The sequence below is a fragment of the Etheostoma cragini genome, chromosome 19, assembly GCF_013103735.1.
Source record: "Etheostoma cragini isolate CJK2018 chromosome 19, CSU_Ecrag_1.0, whole genome shotgun sequence".
NCBI lineage: Eukaryota > Metazoa > Chordata > Actinopteri > Perciformes > Percidae > Etheostoma > Etheostoma cragini.
Window position 1 is genome coordinate 9379576 of NC_048425.1, and position 18834 is coordinate 9398409.

At 41.4% G+C, this 18834-nt stretch overlaps 2 protein-coding genes and 1 long non-coding RNA gene across 4 annotated transcripts in view; 2 read left to right on the top strand and 1 right to left on the bottom strand.

Moving 5' to 3' along the window:
- Positions 1 to 18834, bottom strand: part of LOC117934882 — a 120791-nt gene that overhangs the window by 61618 nt on the left and 40339 nt on the right. The gene's annotated exons all lie outside the window — the stretch shown is intronic.
- Positions 99 to 8326, top strand: drap1 (DR1-associated protein 1 (negative cofactor 2 alpha)). Of its 2 annotated transcripts, none has more exons than XM_034856885.1 (7): positions 99 to 408; positions 1082 to 1154; positions 1596 to 1689; positions 2166 to 2291; positions 4790 to 4880; positions 5016 to 5104; positions 7601 to 8326. In XM_034856885.1, exons 1-7 carry the CDS (start codon positions 367 to 369, stop codon positions 7773 to 7775), a joined length of 690 nt encoding a protein of 229 aa, XP_034712776.1. In that variant the 5' UTR covers positions 99 to 366; the 3' UTR covers positions 7776 to 8326. The 2 variants fall into 2 exon arrangements, with proteins under 2 accessions (XP_034712776.1, XP_034712777.1); XM_034856886.1 differs by lacking the exon at positions 99 to 408 and adding an exon at positions 447 to 664.
- Positions 14490 to 18834, top strand: part of LOC117934752 (mitogen-activated protein kinase kinase kinase 11) — a 45768-nt gene continuing 41423 nt past the window's right edge. The window contains exon 1 of the mRNA XM_034856706.1: positions 14490 to 16451. Within this exon, the coding sequence (XP_034712597.1) occupies positions 15695 to 16451 (757 nt within the window). The 5' untranslated portion in view covers positions 14490 to 15694. The remainder of the gene's footprint in view (positions 16452 to 18834) is intronic.

Sequence of the window (18834 nt, forward strand, 5' to 3'; positions counted from 1 at the left end):
TGCATTTAAATACGTTTCTAAAATGTGCATATACATGTGTGTGTCGGCAAATGTACAGCACGCATTCATAATTGATTTGTAATCATTAGTTATGAAGTCCAATAGTCTTACAATTATTAGATAAAAAGTAACGTCATTTTCACGTTATATTTCTGTAACGTTACAAAGTTGCTCCAATATGACGGCTCTGGGACCATGCGGAACCAAGCGGACCTGCTGACAACGAGTGACGACATGCTAGCAAGTTAGCAGGGTAGCTATCGCTATCTTGTGTGTGCGCGGTGGATGTGATTTATATAAGATATAGAATAACACTCTAGAAAATATTCCATTTTATTTTAGGTAAGCCACCCAAGTAATTAAATTATGCCCAGCAAAAAGAAGAAATACAACGCCAGATTCCCTCCGGTAAGTTTAAACTTCGCTGAACCGGTGTTGAGATTAGCAACGTTAGCAAGCTGTATGATGGAAAGCTAACTTGCCAAGCTAGCTTGACTGGGATTCGGCCTGTTTTGTAGTCCAGAGAGCTAACTTAACGCAAGCATTTTTCCTCTAAAATGTAAATTACATTCTTACCAATATATACCAAACTCGCTGGTTCAAATGAATTGGCTAACTTACATTTCATCCTAGTGTTTGTTATGGTACATTTAAAGCAAGCTAGGTAAGTTAGGTAGCTTGCTAGCTAGCGAGTCCACCAATTATCGTTGTTTTTAGCATGGCTGGCTAAGGAAAGCTGAAGGTTAAAAATACAGCAAATCTGTTGTTTATGGGAGGACATTTAGCAAACTTTTGAGGTTTTAATAGTGCACACACTAAATAAAATAATTCTGTGTGTGAATGAATGTTTTTTTTAAATGCATGCTATGAAATTCCTCTTATGATAGCCTACCGGCGAACGACGATTCAAAAATGTCTTGTAACTTCAACGTTACTGTACTTTGGTAACAAGTTAACTTGGTTAACAAGCGGTGGGTTTTGATACATATATCTTGAAGTCTTCTGTGTCAATGTATTTACACAAATTATCACTGTACACACACACACACACACATACATACTAAAGCTTTTCTTCTTACAGGCAAGGATTAAGAAGATTATGCAGACAGATGAAGAAATAGGCAAAGTGGCTGCAGCAGTACCTGTTATTATTTGTATCCTTCCTGATCATCTGTCTGTGTTTTGAATGCACAGAATGATGTTGAATTGATCTAAATTGTACCATTCATTAAGTCAAGGGACCTCAAACTAACGACCTGTCTGAAAGCTGAAACAATTGCTTGATTCAATCCAAAGAAATCAAGATTTTAGTTAGTTATCGTTAAAATCGGCAAAACCTTTGCTGGTTCAGGCTTCTCCAATATGGAGAGTGGCTGCTTTTGCTGAAGGGGCATTTTGCATTGTTTGTTGACATTTTCTTGACTAATAATTAAAAAAACAACAATGACAGATTAATCAGTAAAAATAATAATACAAACATTAGTCAACCCAAGCTTAACTCTGTGTACAAGTTGTGGATTGGCAATCTATCAGGTAGTATTTCAAATAATGGACACAGACCTGCTGCATCATTTTTTCCTTAGCCAGGACGTCAGCGAGAGCCCTGGAGCTTTTTTTGGAATCATTGCTTACAAAGGCCTGTCATGTCACCCAGTCTAGGAATGCAAAGACTATGACAACATCACATCTGTAAGTTTTCTGTGTTTTTACCTTGATAAGAAACCTGATCTAAATTGCATTGTGTTGAAGTTGGACTTGTGTGGTAGTCACACTCTGCTCCGTTCATTCTCACTGACATACCACGGATGTGAATTAAGGAATAACAGGAAATCAAAATAAATATTGTTTTTGGATGCATGTAGCTGGAAAAGTTATATGTTAATTTCTTCTGGATTTAGGTAAAGTATACCGTATGTTATATTGTGGTCAGTACGCCTGTGAGTGTTAATGTTATAGTGATGCTGAGGGGATGTTCAGCACATGACCAACTCCCTTGTTCCTGTCTGTAAGTAAAACTCAGGCGCCAGACAGACTTACACAGATTCTGTATGGCCAAATGGCCCTGTGTATCCTTTTTTCAATTTGAAAGGCAACACGTTTTTACTCAGAATGCATGCAAGTCTGCAGAGAACGCAATGTACTGATTTAAAACTGTTTTTCCACAGAAAGCAGTGCATTGAGCTGGAGCAGCAGTTTGATTTCTTAAAGGACCTAGTAGCAGCAGTGCCGGACATGCAGGGTGAGGGGGAAGAGAACCACACGGAGGGGGGAGGAGAAAAAGTCCCACGCAGGTATGTCTCTATCTCACAAACACACACACACACAGACAGACACACACACCCCAACATGTTTGTATAGCACAATGACTGCAAGGAATTAAAGAGTCAACACTTTAAGGTTGACTCTAGGAAACTCAGATCAGCAAGGTCCTGTTCCACATAAGGCTAGTCCAGGATAAGATGATGTGTATCACACAGCTATGTTTGATAAACTATAAACTGGTTTATAGTTTGACTTGTCAACTCAACACTTAATCATTTCTGATAAGTGCATGCACCCTAACTATTACATGGAATAAATTAATCACTCAACAGGACGACAGTTCTTATATGGACACAAGCAAGGTTACCTCTACCTTTTCCAGGATGATTTAAAAATTTAAATGAACTAAAGCTATTACATACATACACACACACACACACACACACACACACAGTACAGGCCAAAAGTCTGGACACACCTTCTCATTCAATGTGTTTTCTTTATTTTCATGACTATTTACATTGTAGAAACTAGCTGAAGGCATCAAAACTATGAATGAACACATGTGGAATTATGTACTTAACAAAAATGTGTGAAATAACAAAACACCTGTTTAAAATTCTAGTTTCTTCAAAGTAGCAGCCCTTTGCTTTTTTGATAGTGCTGCTAACCCTTGGTGTTCTCTCAATGAGCTTCATGATGTAGTCACCTGAAATGGTTTTCAATTCACAGGTGTTCCTTGTCAGGGTTAAATAATGGAATTTCTTGCCTTATTAATGGGGCTGGGACCATCAGTTGTGTTGTAAAGAAGTCAGGTTGATGCACAGCCGACAGCCCTATTGGACCACTGTTAGAATTCACATTATGGCAAGAACTAATCAGCTAAGTAAAGAGAAACGAGTGGCCATCATTACTTTAAGAAATGAATGTCAGTCTGTCTGGAAAATTGCAAAAACTTTGAATGTGTCCCCAAGTGCAGTCACAAAAACCATCAAGCGCTACAACAAAACTGGCTCACATGAGGACCGCCTCAGTGAGATAAGACCAAGAGTCACCTCTGCTACTAAGGATAAGTTCAACTGAGTCACCGGTCTCAGAAATCGCAAGTTAACAGCAGCTAAGATTAGAGACCAGATGAATACCACACAGAGTTCTAGCAGCAGACACATCTCTAGAACAACTGTTAAGAGGAGACTGCGCAAATCAGGCCTTCGTGGTCAAACAGCAGCTAGGAAACTACGGCTACAGAGAGGCAACATGCAGAAGAAATTTGTTTGGGCCAAGAAACATGAGGAATGGACATTAGACCAGTGAAAAGCTGTGCTTTGGTCTGATGAGTCCAGATCTTTGGTTCCAACCACCATGTCTTTGCGCGACGGAGAAAAGGTGACCGGATGGATTCTACATGCCTGTTTCCCACCGTGAAGCACAGAGGAGGAGGTGTGATGGTGTGGGGGTGCTTCGCTGGTGACACTGTTGGGGATTTATTCAAAATTGAAGGCATACTAAACCAGCATGGCTACCACAGCATCCTGCAGCGACATGCCATCCCATCCGGTTTGCGTTTAGTTGGACCATCATTTATTTTTCAACAGGACAACGACCCCAAACACACCTCCAGGCTGTGTAAGGGCTATTTGACCAAGAAGGAGAGTGATGGAGTGCTGCACCTCCACAGTCACTGCACCTGAACCCAATCGAGATGGTTTGGGGAGAGCTGGACCGCAGAGTGAAGGCAAAAGGGCCAACAAGTGCTACAACAAGTGGGAACTCCTTCAAGACTGTTGGGAAACCATTTCAGGTGACGACCTCTTGAAGCTCTTCAGGAGAATGCTAAGAGTGTGCAGAGCAGTAATCAGAGCAAAGGGTGGCTACTTTGAAGAAACTAGAATATAAGACATGTTGTCAGTTATTTCAAACTTTTTTTTTTCAGTACATAATTCCACATGTGTTCATTCATAGTTTTGATGGCTTCAGTGAGAATATACAATGTAAATAGTCATGAAAATAAAGGAAACGCATTGAATGAGAAGGTGTGTCCAAACTTTTGGCATGTACATAATAGAATGAGGATATATATTTCTTACTACTGTTTTCATTTTGTGATTGTAGATTTACTACAGAACAGAAAAGAACAAGAAACGAGAGGGCACACTAATTATTGAGGATGGTAGAGAAGAAAAACGGCATTATTGACTGTCGGATCCTACTGGCTCTGCAGCTAAATTGAAGCAGAGCGCTTGGCAGAGAGCATCGTATAAATTAAATAAGTTAGATGACTTCTTTTCACTAAAGATTGTGGCTGATTCGATTGCGATTCAATTTAAAGTGTAAGCTCCTGATATTGAGACACGTAGTCCCAGCTATAGGAATGAGGCATGTCGAGATGCAGCTTTTTTGAATATAAATGGCTTAAAGTAAACTCTACAAGCGGTATTGGACTCATTATTCCCTGGATCCCAATTGTCTCTGTTTATCTAAAAGGTGCACGTAACGTTTTGTTCCTTTTTTTGTTTCTCTCCCCCAGGGGTAGAAAACCAGGGTCTGGCCGCAAGAATGGGGGGGCCGGCTCCAAAGGCAAGGACAAGAAGTTGTCTGGCACAGAATCAGAGCAAGAGGTGGGAGTTTATTAAAATGAAAATATAATGGAATATCATTAGATTCATTAGCGTCCAGTTCCATTCCAAATGATTTCTGTGTGTGTGTGTTGGAGGTAAGAAGGCTTACTGGTATGTCTCTTGTGATGGAAACAGGATGACTCTGAAGACAGCGAGACAGACGGGGACGAGGAGGACGGCTCTCAGTCAAGCACAAATCAGCAGGCTGCATCCAGGTTTCACAGGTACGGGCCCAGACGGGCTGTATTGAGACTCTGTATATCTAGATCAGGGCTGCACGGTATGAGGAAAATAAGCAATAATGATATTACTTGCGGTTAACAAACAGATAACAAACAAACAAAGTGAACTCAGTTCTGTCTTTCTGCTGCTTTCAGATTCTGTTAAAATAAAAACACATTGCTTGCTGAATTTAAAACAAATGAAAGGAAATTATTTATAATATTCTTTTATTGAAGTGCAGGTTTCTTACAATATTTTCTTTCAACTAACACAACATTTTCGTTTGAGTGTCTTTTGCGACATTTTACAGCCTGTCGTAATGTGGTTATTGCAGTAGATATCGCAATGACGATTAAAAAATATAAAGGACACGTAGGACACTTAGACAAGGGAGGGAATTTGGTTTGGCTTTGGTGCATGTAAATGCTGTCGTCGCTGTCCTGTGAACACCACGTGTCTCGGGACCTTGAATTGAGCTGTGGAAAATAAGCCCCGTTTGCTGCTTTGTGACAGTTCCGTTTTGAATGTTTACATAACATCAGAGGTAGGAGGCCAGAAAAACAAACATTTAATGCAGTTCATCTGAGAAATCACAAAATATGTAGAAACAGGATTTTCACTGAACAATGGGACAACGACTGTTCGACTTGTAAGTTCCGGCGTCTAAGATTCCGAGGTAAATGGAACGCACTATAAATCCTGGTGCAACAGTAGCACAAGTAGGGCCATCAAGTCAGGGAACACACTCAGTTATGTGAGTTCCAAAATAATAACAGTCAAAAGGTTGCTAAAATGACCATGAGCTAGTCGATATACCAGACCAAGATAGGCCAAACCTCTGATTGGATTGAAGCAAGGAACGGCTCGTTTTATTGCTTATCATCTCCACTTTCCATATGTAAGACAGGGAATGTGTTATTTGTTCTTTTAAAATCTAAATAATCTCACTTTATGGCAAATGGCAAATAATGCCAGACTTGCAAGTCCACTGGAAGCCCACTGCTCGAAGAATTAAACAAGGTGTGCCACCTGTTCAGATTCCGGTGGATTACCTTACAGCCGAAAACAGGGAGAGGGAGCTGTTTTCCCACTAGAAACAATGTTAAAACATGTTCTGTGTGCCAAATCTACACATTCTCAGCAGGTTTTCAGTATACAGTGTTGTTGACACTGGAAAGGGGGCAGAATATAGAACACACAAGAAATAAAATCAGTATGCTGTTGCTGCTGGACATGGAGCAGCCTCTCACTACTGAAAACCAGAACCATTTTGGATGGTGGTAAAGCATCTTTAGATTAGATTCAGATTAGATTGAATTGAATTGTCATTGCACAAGTAGGGACACCGGTACGACAAAATGCAGTTTTTACATCTAACCAGTAGTGTAATCATTAAAGTGCCGTTCCTTTTTATAGCTTGTGCTTAAAAGAAGACATAAAACACAGAATGCAGTATGATCATGTTAGTCCATTGTTGAAATATTAATACTAAATGTGCATTTGGCAAAAAAAGTGCATAGAATTCTGAGATATCTTAAAAAACTGGGGAGACGCAGAGCCTTGCGCTGCACTCGCGACGCCATAATTCCAGAGTAAAGAATCCTAAAAGATAACGGTCGGGTCCTTGAAAATCCATGTTTATGTCTATTTGTTATATCGGCAGTGACATTTCAACGTTTGTTTGCAGTTGCTCACATACTGTATCATTTTCTGTTGGTATAAAATTAAATCTAGATGTTTTTGTTTGCTACATACTCTATATAATTAATACTAATAGCTTTATTTGTACAGCACCCTTCATACAAGAAATGCAGCACAAAGCGCTTCCTGTTAAGGAAATTGAACGGCATAGACAATGAACAAAACAAACAGAATCCCATAATCAGTGTTTAATGAAAACACAAATAAAGGAAAGATGAATGTTAGAATGCTTAACACAAGAAGGGATGTAAAACCCAGTGAATAAATGAAATAATATCAGTGATGGAGATTTGAATTACTAAGATGAAAACTCGGGACGTGCACTCACTCTACAACTCGGCACCTTGGTCTCTGCGGTCGGAGAACGCAGACTACCGACTCACCACTGGTTTTGTTTGCGACCAAATTGCCTTTTTCGGCTACCTCAAAACGTCGTCCCTAGAGCGCAACATCACGTGGGGGTCTCATCTGTGTCGGCTGTGTAATTAGCATGCAGGGTGCCATTTGTATAAAGTTTAGGCGCAGCACCCAAGCCGTTTTGGGATTTTTTGGGGTTTTTGGATTGAATGAACGTAAAATTGATGTGAGCATCAAAACTTAACCAGCTTTTCCCAATATTTTAGACAAAGATACGGTAATAATAATGGTTCAGTATTATGTATTTATTATTATTTTGTATTAAAAACGCCCCGTTGTTACAAGGCTTGAGAGCTTTTAGCAGAAGCGACGATTCAGTGATAAATGATTTTGATTGACTCCTAACACCTGGTTTTACTCCACTGCCTGTACCCCCACAGCTCAAACGCGCCCCCCCAGTACATGCACATGGGCAGCATGGCTCCCGCACAGCCCCAGGGCGGCATGGCCTTCGCCCCCCACCCCTCCATGATTAGCATCGTACCGCCTCCCCCAGGCCCCGAGCCGCACCAAAACGAGGAGGACGACGACGACGACGAAGACTACGACTCCTAGCTCCCTCCTCCTCCGCCACGCACAAACACGCACACACACTCTCTTTCAACATTATTTTTGGTTTCTTACGTGGTTGTCGCGGTAGCTGCTCTGAGCAGAGGAGGGAAAGACTCTACAGCGCAGCCTTCTGACAGCAAAGCCCTCGGCAGCTGGCTGGAAGACACAGCGCCGCAGGACAAAGAAAACTGGTTGTATATTACATGTTTTTTTGGTTGTTGTTTTTTTTTTTTTTTTTTAAAGGTTTTATTTTATCCAAAAAGAATTGGAAGAATCCAAGAAGGATGTTTTTTAAAAAAGTCAGTCGTTCTATTTTGACTATTAAAAATGGAAGTCGTCGTTGTTTTTTGCCGTGATCCCCCGCAGACAGGATAGGTGTGGTTTGTGTTTTCCTTGTAGCTTTTTCTTTTGGCACTTTTCTTTACTTCCTCGATCCTCTGTAGTAACAATTATGAAGTGAACCAATTAGTCACTCAATGTTGACTGTGGAAAAGAAAAATCTAAGTGGTAGTTAAAGCCTTATTCTAGCCTTTGATGCTCATACACATGCAAAACAACCACTGATGAGCTCAGGGCATCAAAAGTATATGGTAGGTGATCTGCACTTGTGGAAGGGAAAGGAGGTCATTGTCTGACCCATGAAGTGTTCTATTACCATGTAATCGATTGGCTATGAAATACTGCTGTTAAGATGTGAGCCCTACTTCCCGGCCTCGGCACAACTTGCAAGTCAGTCCAATTGTCAGGCTGTAACATAGACACGGAAGCAGGTGTATTTTTACTGTAGGTTAGCTAGCTAACCACAGCTTCTTTGAATTAGTTTCTATTTTTTAATTCACGTTTTTATCAAGAGAACTATGAAAAAGTCAACCATATCAGCAGGTTAATGATTCTTTTTTTGGTTTGTTTGTTCTTCACGCTGTCAGAGTTTAGGTGCTCTGGCAGTTGGACCTTGTACATTTTTTTTTTTTTTTTTAAACGACTATTAAATTTCCCCTGAATTGCCAATCAGAAGTATACTGTGACTCTTGGACCATAACTTTGTTTTTAAAGTTGTTTATCTCCTTTGTCCTCTCTCGTTTCAATTCTGGCCACCCCTCCAATTTTGAGTAACTTTCTCCTTTATCTTTAACATTTTAGATTGTTTTAAATGTATCCAGTTACAAACAGAGATGGGGCTCCCATTCATGTGTCAGTCTTAGTATGAAATGTTTCCAAATGGGCAGTTGAAGTTGACACTGTATTGTAAACTTTTAACATTCTTTTTATTTTGTATGGGTGAAATAAAGTTCATATTTCAATAAAAAAAAAAAGAAGCAACCCTTGTTTGGGTTTGTTGTTTTCCATATCAGAGATGAACAGCCTGAAATGCTATCCGCATCCAGAGAATCTGCAGCGACGTTCACCTTTAAGACAGTTCTTTGTTTTTCTTCTTTGGCATCTTTAGGCAACATATTTTAACATTCCTCACCCTTCCTTTTTCAATTTCAAAGATGTGGAACACACCCTTTGTAGTTCTTTCTCGATGCTGTGCCCCTTGCAATTTTTGGTTTATTTATTTCCTGTGTTTGGCAAAAGTTTCCCATGGATGAATCTTGCGTTGATTTGCTGGCCAATGACTCATGCAACCTAAAAGACAAGGGCTGGTATTTATCCTCAACACTGCAGCCTCCTCCCGGCATTTACATCAGATACAAGACGCACAAGACGGTACAGGTTTCACAGAGAGGCGATTGTTACCGTCAAACGCACTACTTTCAAAGTAGCCGGCACGCTTGGCCCTGGGTCCAGCCCCTTTCCTCTTCCTCCTGCCTTATTTGTCGTGTAAATGCCCCCACCGACCAAGCAACCCTGAGCGGGGGCCGCGATAACAACTGCATCCTTCCTGCACAAGCGTTGACTCAGCGTTGACATGTGTGTTTACGTGTGTGTGTGAGCGTGTCAGTTGGAGGTGGCTGACTTTAGGAGGTTGGTGTCCAAACAAACGGCAGCCATGGGGAAGGAGGAAGGGTAGGGGCAGCCATCAAAGGGCTAACAGAAGGAAGTTTCCACACAGCTGCCAGAGGTGGCCCTCTGATTCCCATCCACTCCCATGAAGCTACTGACTTTAAAAGCATTTTGCACTTTTGGAAAACTGAAAGAAGTGTGGCAAAAAAGGAATTCCTTTACCTTTTTCAAGAATAATAGCCTTTCATTCAACGGCTGCTTGAAAAGCGAATGGGAATGTCTGTAGCTTTGCAGCTGTTTAGTCATAAACCAAAGCGTCCTTTTTGACCTGTTGATGGTAAATGAAAAGTTAAGGGATCACTGAAGTCCTCACAATTCATCCTGCGGAGGACTTTAATGTGTTAACCAGATTTTGTGGCAATCGGTCGGATAGAGTAGAGATATTTTAGTGTAGACCACAATAGAATTATGGGCCAACATTCGTACAGCCACGCTAAAAACTAAGCTTCATCACACTTTGAATTGACCCTCTGTACTATATACAATATACAATAATACAATGTAAAAGCAATATAAAAGATCACATATTCGGCTCATCAAAGGTCTATACTTTTATTTCAGGAGTAGTAGAGCATGTTAACGTGGTTTACTATTCCAAAAACACTTCTTCTTTTTTTCTCCTACTACTTTTCTCCTACATTAACCCTCTGTCTGAAACGCTCCGTTTTAGCTCCTTTCTCTTTAAGACCCCCATCAGGAAAATCCCCGGCTGCTCTGATTGGTCCGTGTTTTTGGTCTTCTCCACATGCTCTGTCGGCGCCATTGCAGCCAGGAAACCACTGTAATGAAGTTTAGCTGCACTTCAACTGTATAAGTAATTAAAGTAATACAGTTTAAACAAATTTCCCACCCAACCAACATCTGGCTTGTGTCTTTAGTGGCTTTTACATTTAGTAGGAAAAGTTACAATCAGCATTCAGTCCCAGGATAAATGACTGCAGTACTCTTGGGTACTTATCAGCTCTAGCTTTAATTGGTAGTGATGGAAATATGCCCCCCCCCAGGTGGAAACAGTAATCCAACGCATCGCCTCCATTAATAAAATTCATCTCGGCCACAAATTCCATCCCTTTCCACCCACGCAGTGCCCAGACATGGATCTAAATTAGTCTGTACCCTGTTTGAAAGAAAGTATGAATAAACAACATATTCAAAAATAACAAAACACCGTAACATTGTCACTATACTCCATGCTTCTTTCTACTGTTTACTTCCAGTTTCCCTGCATTTTTGTGACATCCAACATGAAATCCCAGGAAAAACAGAAAGGCATACTGGTCTACTGGCAATGAGAAAGGAGTCTATCGCCTGTTTAATTGGATTACGTGCATTGGAAAAACAAACCTGCATGGACACTCTAATTTAGGTGGGAAAAAGGTGTCATGTATAGTGATTGCTGACCACAGCTGTCACTGTGTGTTATCCTGACCACACACTAGGTGTGTTAAACCAGCAACACTTACCATAATGAGGCAGCAACTGGCGTGGAATAGACTTTATCTGTACCATGTCACTATAATGGAACTTATTATTAAGTTAAGTAAGTTGCTTATATAGTTGAAAAACTGCTCAAACCAGGTACTGTGGGGACGGTACTGTAGAAAAAACCTTTTCATTTTTTGTCAGCAATACATGTTATTTCATGAAAAAGAAATATTGTTGTCCAAGGGAATGGACACATTGTGTTGTTCTGGCTATTATAATTGCAAGTTGCCTGTTAATATAAGTTGTTAAAATACTTGAAAATTAGTTGGAGGAACAAAATTATAATTATCCTTATTCCCATAATAATCCAGAAAGAGTTGGTAAAGTTGATACTACTAAGCACTTTTTACAGTGTAACTTGGATCTTTTTTACTTGAAAATTTGTATTTATCAGATATTCGTTGCCTTATTTCTGCTGTGAAATGCTTGTCAAAGCTGTTGGATGACTTTCAAAATACTGCAACGGATATTGTAAAATTTTATAATGTCATCTGCTCACACTGTATCTCAAGTTTCACTGTGAAACAGAGAACTTCATGTTGCTTCCAGTCACTATTACCGGTTATGAAGGATTGTATTTTCATAGTCAAGTATTTCATGTCACCTGTTTATACAGTGTAATAACATACAATTACAAACATTGAAAACACATCAATGAGCCACTGTTGCCCTGGGTGACATGTTTCTGTATTGCCATGAACACACACGCTTGTTTATTTTGACCCAGTCCCGCATACACCTTCCTGCTGCCACAAATACTCAGTAGAGCGCCAAAGATGGATTATTCTGCCGCTGAAAATATAGTCCAAAAACAACCTGTTTGACTAATGTTTGTAAAAAGAAATAAAAATAATAATAAAAACTACAGTGGCCAGCTTTTTCATACAATGACTAAGTCTTTCTTTTAGAGATGATGAATGTTTTTAAAGATTTACATCTTCAGTAGAAATGCTTTTAATTTTTCACTTAAAAAGGATTTGGCTGTTATGGAAGCCCATTTCCACAAAGAAAAGAGAAAAATTAACCAAAGTTATGTAAGACAAAAAAAAAAAATTCTAAACATAAAAAATGAAAAAAGAAATGCACATGCTCAAATGTGTAACTTTAGGTTCAACATTGGGGCACCCCCCGATGTTGAACCTAAAGTTACACATTGTAACCCTAGGAAAATTTGAGTATCAAACGTAGCATTTTCCTGCATTCTGGTAAAAACTTTCTTTAACAATTTGTGCCTTTTCTGCATGCAAATGTATTTTATCTGCTGTGTTGTTGAAAACTTTCTGAAGATTGTTCCTTGGCAGAGGCTTTTGCCCATTCATCCTATCCGGAAGTTATTTACTGTGCAGCCTACAGACTGTGGAATGGTGTCCAGGCTCTATCAGCTCTCAGTGATTTCTGGCTGCTCTGCCCTTCCTACAGAGGATCTGGACACGTGAGTGCCCAGGCCTGTGTATCGATCTCGACTGACATAATGTATGGTCTAACATTCCAGAAGTGTCACGCAATCCAGACCATCAGCAGATTCCCTATAATGTCGTTGATAGGACATATCTCACCCGTGTGAAGATGCACCACATGAAAATAATTAACAGCACTTTCTGCCCAATAAAAGTGTGCTGTATTTGCTGGACTTACAGCTACAAAGAAAATGAGTGAAACCCGTTTGAAACCACCTCATGACCTTTTTACATGTGCTGGGACCCTTTCCTTTCCAGGAAGGACCCTGGACACTTCGCGCAACATTGTTAACTCCTTGAAGTCCGGGCTGTAGCCGTGTGCTACAGCCTTGAACTCAACCTGCGTATGAAATTGGTCCATTGTCTTGTGTCTGTCTGTGTGTGTGTCTGTTTATGTGTGTGTTTGTGTCTGTCTGTTTCTGAATGTGATGTTTTGTCTCCTTCCCTCCCAGCTTTCCTCTCTGTGTTTTTTTTGGGGGGTTCTGGAACGCATTCTGATATCTCTGTGTATTGTTTGTACACCCATTCATGTTTCTTTTGAGAATCTCAAATTGGAATTATTCTCCTTGGAATCAAACTTTTAAATGAGCTGCATTTGACTTTATCTTAAGTACATCTGTATGCCGTAAATCCAACTCCACTTCAGTGAAATTTCAGCAACAGCTCTTCCACCTCGGGTAAGTAGACCATCAAATTGCACAAAGAACATTAAACCAGCCATATGCCCAAGGCTTTTAAATGTGTTGCTGGAGGAGAGACTTTTTGGTTCAAAGTAACATCAGACAAAAGAAAACCCTTCTCCTTACAGAAACCTTACAGCTGCACTATCATTATTTCCTGACTATGGGGACATTTTATAGTGAATCCTGTCCTTGAGTATTTGGACTGAATGTCACTAAAGCATATTATTTCAACTGATTCAACAGGAAGCATAGGCATAATTTAGGGGGGGGGGGGGGGGTACCACCTTGTTACAAGGGCCTCGTTTCCAATCTGAACAACCAATCAGATGACTCGGCCGACGGTTGGCTTGGTGTGTTTGGGGCCTGAGGTAATATTTCTTTTTGTTTCGTTTTTGCTAGTGCTACCGTAGGCCTAGGCCTTCTCTTTTTTCAATGCAGACGTTTACTTACGCAAGATTGTTTGTTGGCCTTTTGGCCTGTAAAAGATAGGAATGTTGTAGACAGGAAAGGGGAAAGACATGTAGCAAAGGGCCGCAGGTTGGAATCAAACCCTGGGCTGATGCGGTAAGGACTGAGCCTTGGATAAAATATATTCCTCCTAGTTAACATTCCGTTTGGGTCAGCGGTGTATTGTGTATATTAATGGGTATACTGTACTGTAGGCCATATATTGGCAAGAATCTGCCTTGGGGGGGCATATGCATCATAGTGGGGGGTTTGGGTTTTGAGCCTCAACAACTTCATTTCCTGTATTTGGATACAATCTTATACACTAATTTACGGTGGAAATTCTTTTCTTTAGCCTATGGGAAGAAGAAAAACTTCAAAAAAATTCAAACTGTATCAAAAATATAATAGAAGGTATGTTGTTGCGTGTCAATTGGCATTTTTAATTGGGTACATGGGAGCCCTGGAGCTTTCTCAGTGGGTACATACTGCGTATACCTAGCTGCGAATCACGTAGTCCCACACCACTGATCTGGTTCTCAAAGGTGTGCTTTCGGTCCCGAGTTTTATTTTGACAGTCACAACCGGATATGTAATGACGTTTTGCGTGCCGCTTGACCGTGGGCCTGTCATCTGACTCTTTTCCTGTTGGGAGAGAAAAAGTTTTGAAACCCCACCCTCTCTACTGACTGTAAGCACAGACGTAGAAGTGGTTCGAGGACCTGACGAGTCAACACTGACTGACCGAGGAAGAAGAATATGATAAGAAGTTATGATGGAGTTGTTGCGTTGTTTTGGATACCGACTGTAACCACGAGACCACCGAGCTGGACCAGGTACCGCGCTCAATTCCCCATTAGGAACTAACGGGATTTTTTTTTTAACTGCGTGTTTCTCTCTGGAAAGTAAAGTCAAGCAGGGTTGGATAGCTCTTCCTGTTACAAAGTCGGCGGTTCCTACATTTTATTTAATGTGATAAAGGCCGGCTCATTGTGTGCTTCTGATAACACCGTAAGTATGGATACTCTCGCTCAAAGGGATGCAGGATTTCCGGCGGGAGCGCCGCAAAGTAGCGGTCAGACGCCGTTATTGGAGGTTTAGCTAGGTTTACTTATGCGAACTGCTAAGCCCTGAAAACTTGTCGTAAAACACTGGTTGCCTGGACTGAATGCTCCTTTCCTGCTATTCTTCTCCGCTTAGCAGCGCTTCCTGCTTGTGGTGGCCACTGCACTTAATGGCTAAAAATACATTACAAAAAACCCTCCAAATGGACAGCTGAATGTAGTGGCGACGGTCATTTGGAATACTGGTATTTTTTTTTTCAAACAACAAGCTTTGGATAGGTTACTTTAATTTATGTCCTCACACTTTTAGTTTTTAAAAATCCGAACAACAGGTGGCAGTTTTGAAGTTGTGAAGGGAAGAGCTCATTTACCCATGATGAGGTGATTCAAGAGCCTCTTTAAATGCAGGCCTATGTGCTCAAGCACACATCACTTGAACAGAGAGACATTCAGTTTCAGACAGCGTTGCCTTTCTGAGCTTCGAATCCCTTCTCATTATCACGCAACATCAATCTCTCAACTGATTCTGTGTTTTCAAAGTGGAGAGCTTTGCATGTGATGTCCAGACGAATGAAAGACACTTACCATTCAGTTATATTTGAATCCTCTCCTGCAGCCCGCTTGTTGGTCAAGCTCTTGAACACATTTCACTGGTCCCTGATGAACCAACAAGAAAGTCAGGAAAGGGAGCGAGGCGCGATAAAGTACTCCTTTGTACTTTATTTTCAAACCCTTTGGGTGCAAAATCAGATCCAGTCTAAACATCTGCTTGAGGCTCCATGGAGCCACTGAAGAACATATTCAGTCGTGGCCCACTGTCCAACTGGAAAAACTTGGATCAATCACAGAAAGGGAACTTCACCAACCCTGTGTGGACAGCCCTATTCGACTATGAGGCTTCCTGTAAAGATGAGCTCACCTTGCGTAAGGGGGACCTGGTGGAAGTCCTGTCTCTGGACTCTGAGATATCTGGGGATGAGGGCTGGTGGGCGGGTAAAGTCAACAACAAGGTGGGCATCTTCCCATCAAACTACGGCTCCTTCAAGCCCAATGGATACGCGAAGCTTCCGGGCAGCACCGTTGTCGCCGAGCTCAACCCGGCCGTGGTGGGCGAGTTTGAACCCGACGTGCTGGATTTCCGAGACCTGAAGTTGGAGGAGGTCATCGGGGTGGGGGGCTTTGGCAAGGTGTACCGTGGGACATGGCGAGGCCTGCTGGTGGCTGTGAAGGCCGCCCGGCAAGACCCTGACGAGGATATCAGCGTGACGGCGCAGAACGTCAGGCAGGAGGCGCGTTTGTTCGCCATGCTCACTCACCCGAACATCATCGCCCTGAAGGGCGTCTGCCTGCAGGAACCCAACCTGTGCCTCATCATGGAGTACGCCTCGGGTGGGGCGCTGAGCCGGGCACTGGCGGGGCGTCGCATTCCTCCGCACGTCCTGGTCAACTGGGCCGTGCAGATAGCCAGAGGGATGTTGTACCTGCACAGCGAGGCCATCGTCCCCGTCATCCATCGGGATCTCAAGTCCAACAACAGTAAGTCCTTTAATACCAGTGCAAGTCATTCATCATTTAAACCTATGATTCACCTAAATATTTGATTATGACTACATCATGACCGTTTTCTACACAAAAGCAGAAAATGCAAAAAAAAAAAATATTTTTATACTTAGAAAACAGCTAGTTTTTTTAGAAATGTCTTATGATATATTGTCTTTAGAAGGGTACTTTTGTTTTTGTTAAAGGAGGAAAAGAAATTCTCAATACTATCAAATCTCTATACTTCTAGAATCGCAATAAATTAAAATCGCAATACAAATCCTATCGGGGCCCAAGTATTGTGAAAGAATCGAATCGGGACAAAAGCATGTCTTCCATGCAGTAAGTCTGTCAGTGCTGGATTGATGAGGACAGAGGACACAGAAGTATTTACTGGGCATTATGTCTGGCAGCATGCCCCGTGGCAATGGTGAAACATGGTTTAAAAGCTGCAAAAAATGGGCTTTTCTTAGTGTATACAACAAGGCCACATCCAGAACAAAGGCAACCTTTTAGCTCCTCATCATACTGGGCCTTTGCTCCAGGAGAATAATTAACTCAAAGATGTCATTCTCGTCTGGGAAATTGAATGATCGGTCTACGTTTTGCTGTATAGTCCAAGTCATTGTCTTTGGGTGATATATCCGTTTTTATTCGTGATCATGACAAAGCATTGAAAGATAAGGTTTTTGGGATGGTATGTGACTCTAAACTAGAGGTATAAGGCTACACATATGAGTCGATAGGACAATGTCATGCTTTGCTAGCAAAGGTGAGGAAATCAAGAGGAAGCATTCCACCTCAGCACCGTCACAACTTAGACTTTGGACTTTGATGCTGTCTGGGGGCAGCTGGGAAAGGTCTTGTGACAGTGTCCTGGGCCCTCACAGCAGACACGTACGCATTGAACCTTGTCATTAAAGCTACTCTGCAGAACAAGTGCCCTCTTCAGCTCTAACGGTACTTTTAGTCAACCGAAACACAGAGCCACCTAAATTTTGCAGCAGCCGCCCCTCTTATTATCATACTTGTGATGCGGCATATAATCCCCAGCGGCTCTGGGGCTGGATCTGTTGCGGTCCAAAAAGTTTTCAACCGTCCTCCGCTCATCCTTTTCTGTTACTGCAGACCCTGACTGCCATTGGACACCAAAATAGAAAGAGATCATGCTTCTTCCTTAACTGGAAACGGAGTGACACCGCATAACATTCAGAACAGTAGTTCCTGAGAATGTCACCGTTGCTAGGAGCATTCGAAGATTAACCCTTTTTTATTACTGCTTTCTTCAAAGCAAAGGATTTATATTCAACACAGTACTTTTCCCTTTTTCTTTCTGCATTACCATTTATTTCTCACTTTTGAACGAGCACAAACTGTTTCCGTCAGTCTTGCTGATTGACCATCGGCCATTCGTCTTCCCTTTTTCTCATCAGCATCTGCTCACACTTTGTTTCACCCTTCATTGAAATTCAATCTTGTGTCATGTTCTTCCCTGGTAAGACCTCTCGGCTGGGAAAAAAAAGTCTTCTGTAGCGCAAAAAGAAAATTGAGTTATGTCAATATAGTGTTTGTATATGAGGCAGGCCAACGCAAACACAAGCCCTGTCTCTGTGCGCCGGGAGATCGTATCACTCTCCTGCTGCTTGCTGTTTTAAATTCTTCTGTGAATCTTTGTCCCCTGGCCTGTCCCTACATGTCTCCATACAGCCATAACCGTGTTGTGCCACTGAGCAATAACCTGTTCTGGTGGTGGTTAGGGGGTTCTGGTTGGCTGTGCTGACAGGTCTAACACACAGGTGCAAAAGCATCTCAACATAAGAACATTAGGAAAAATGCACTTTAAAATACTGCATTAAACGTTACTTAATGCAGCACCACAGTCATGGTTAATTTCGGAATGTGGTGTCACTTCCTCAGGATAATGGTGCGAGTTCTTCTTTCAAGAGGTGGCATTTCTACTAGTGGTGGAACAGACCATAGTTAGATCAGTGGTCCGTACGGATCAACACTCACAATTCGGAATGCATGTGAACCACGGGTTATTTGCATATTATAACCATATTTAATAGTGTAAAATCATTTTTTACTCTTCGAGCCGTGATCTGAAATCAAATAGCACAATATCTTTGACAAATAAATACATCAATGTCGATATCGTGGCAATATTGTAGTGTTGACAGTTGGTGCGTTCAGAAAATATTTACACAATGAGAGTTTTGATAATAACCATCAGTGATGTGGATATAATGACTAAGTAATAAAACAGCTAGAAAAGTCTGGAAGGTTCAGAAAATGTGTCACTGCTGTAATGCAGCCTTTAAATCCAGGAAAAGACAACACTTATGTCCTATCATGATAATCCAAATCTAAGACGATATCT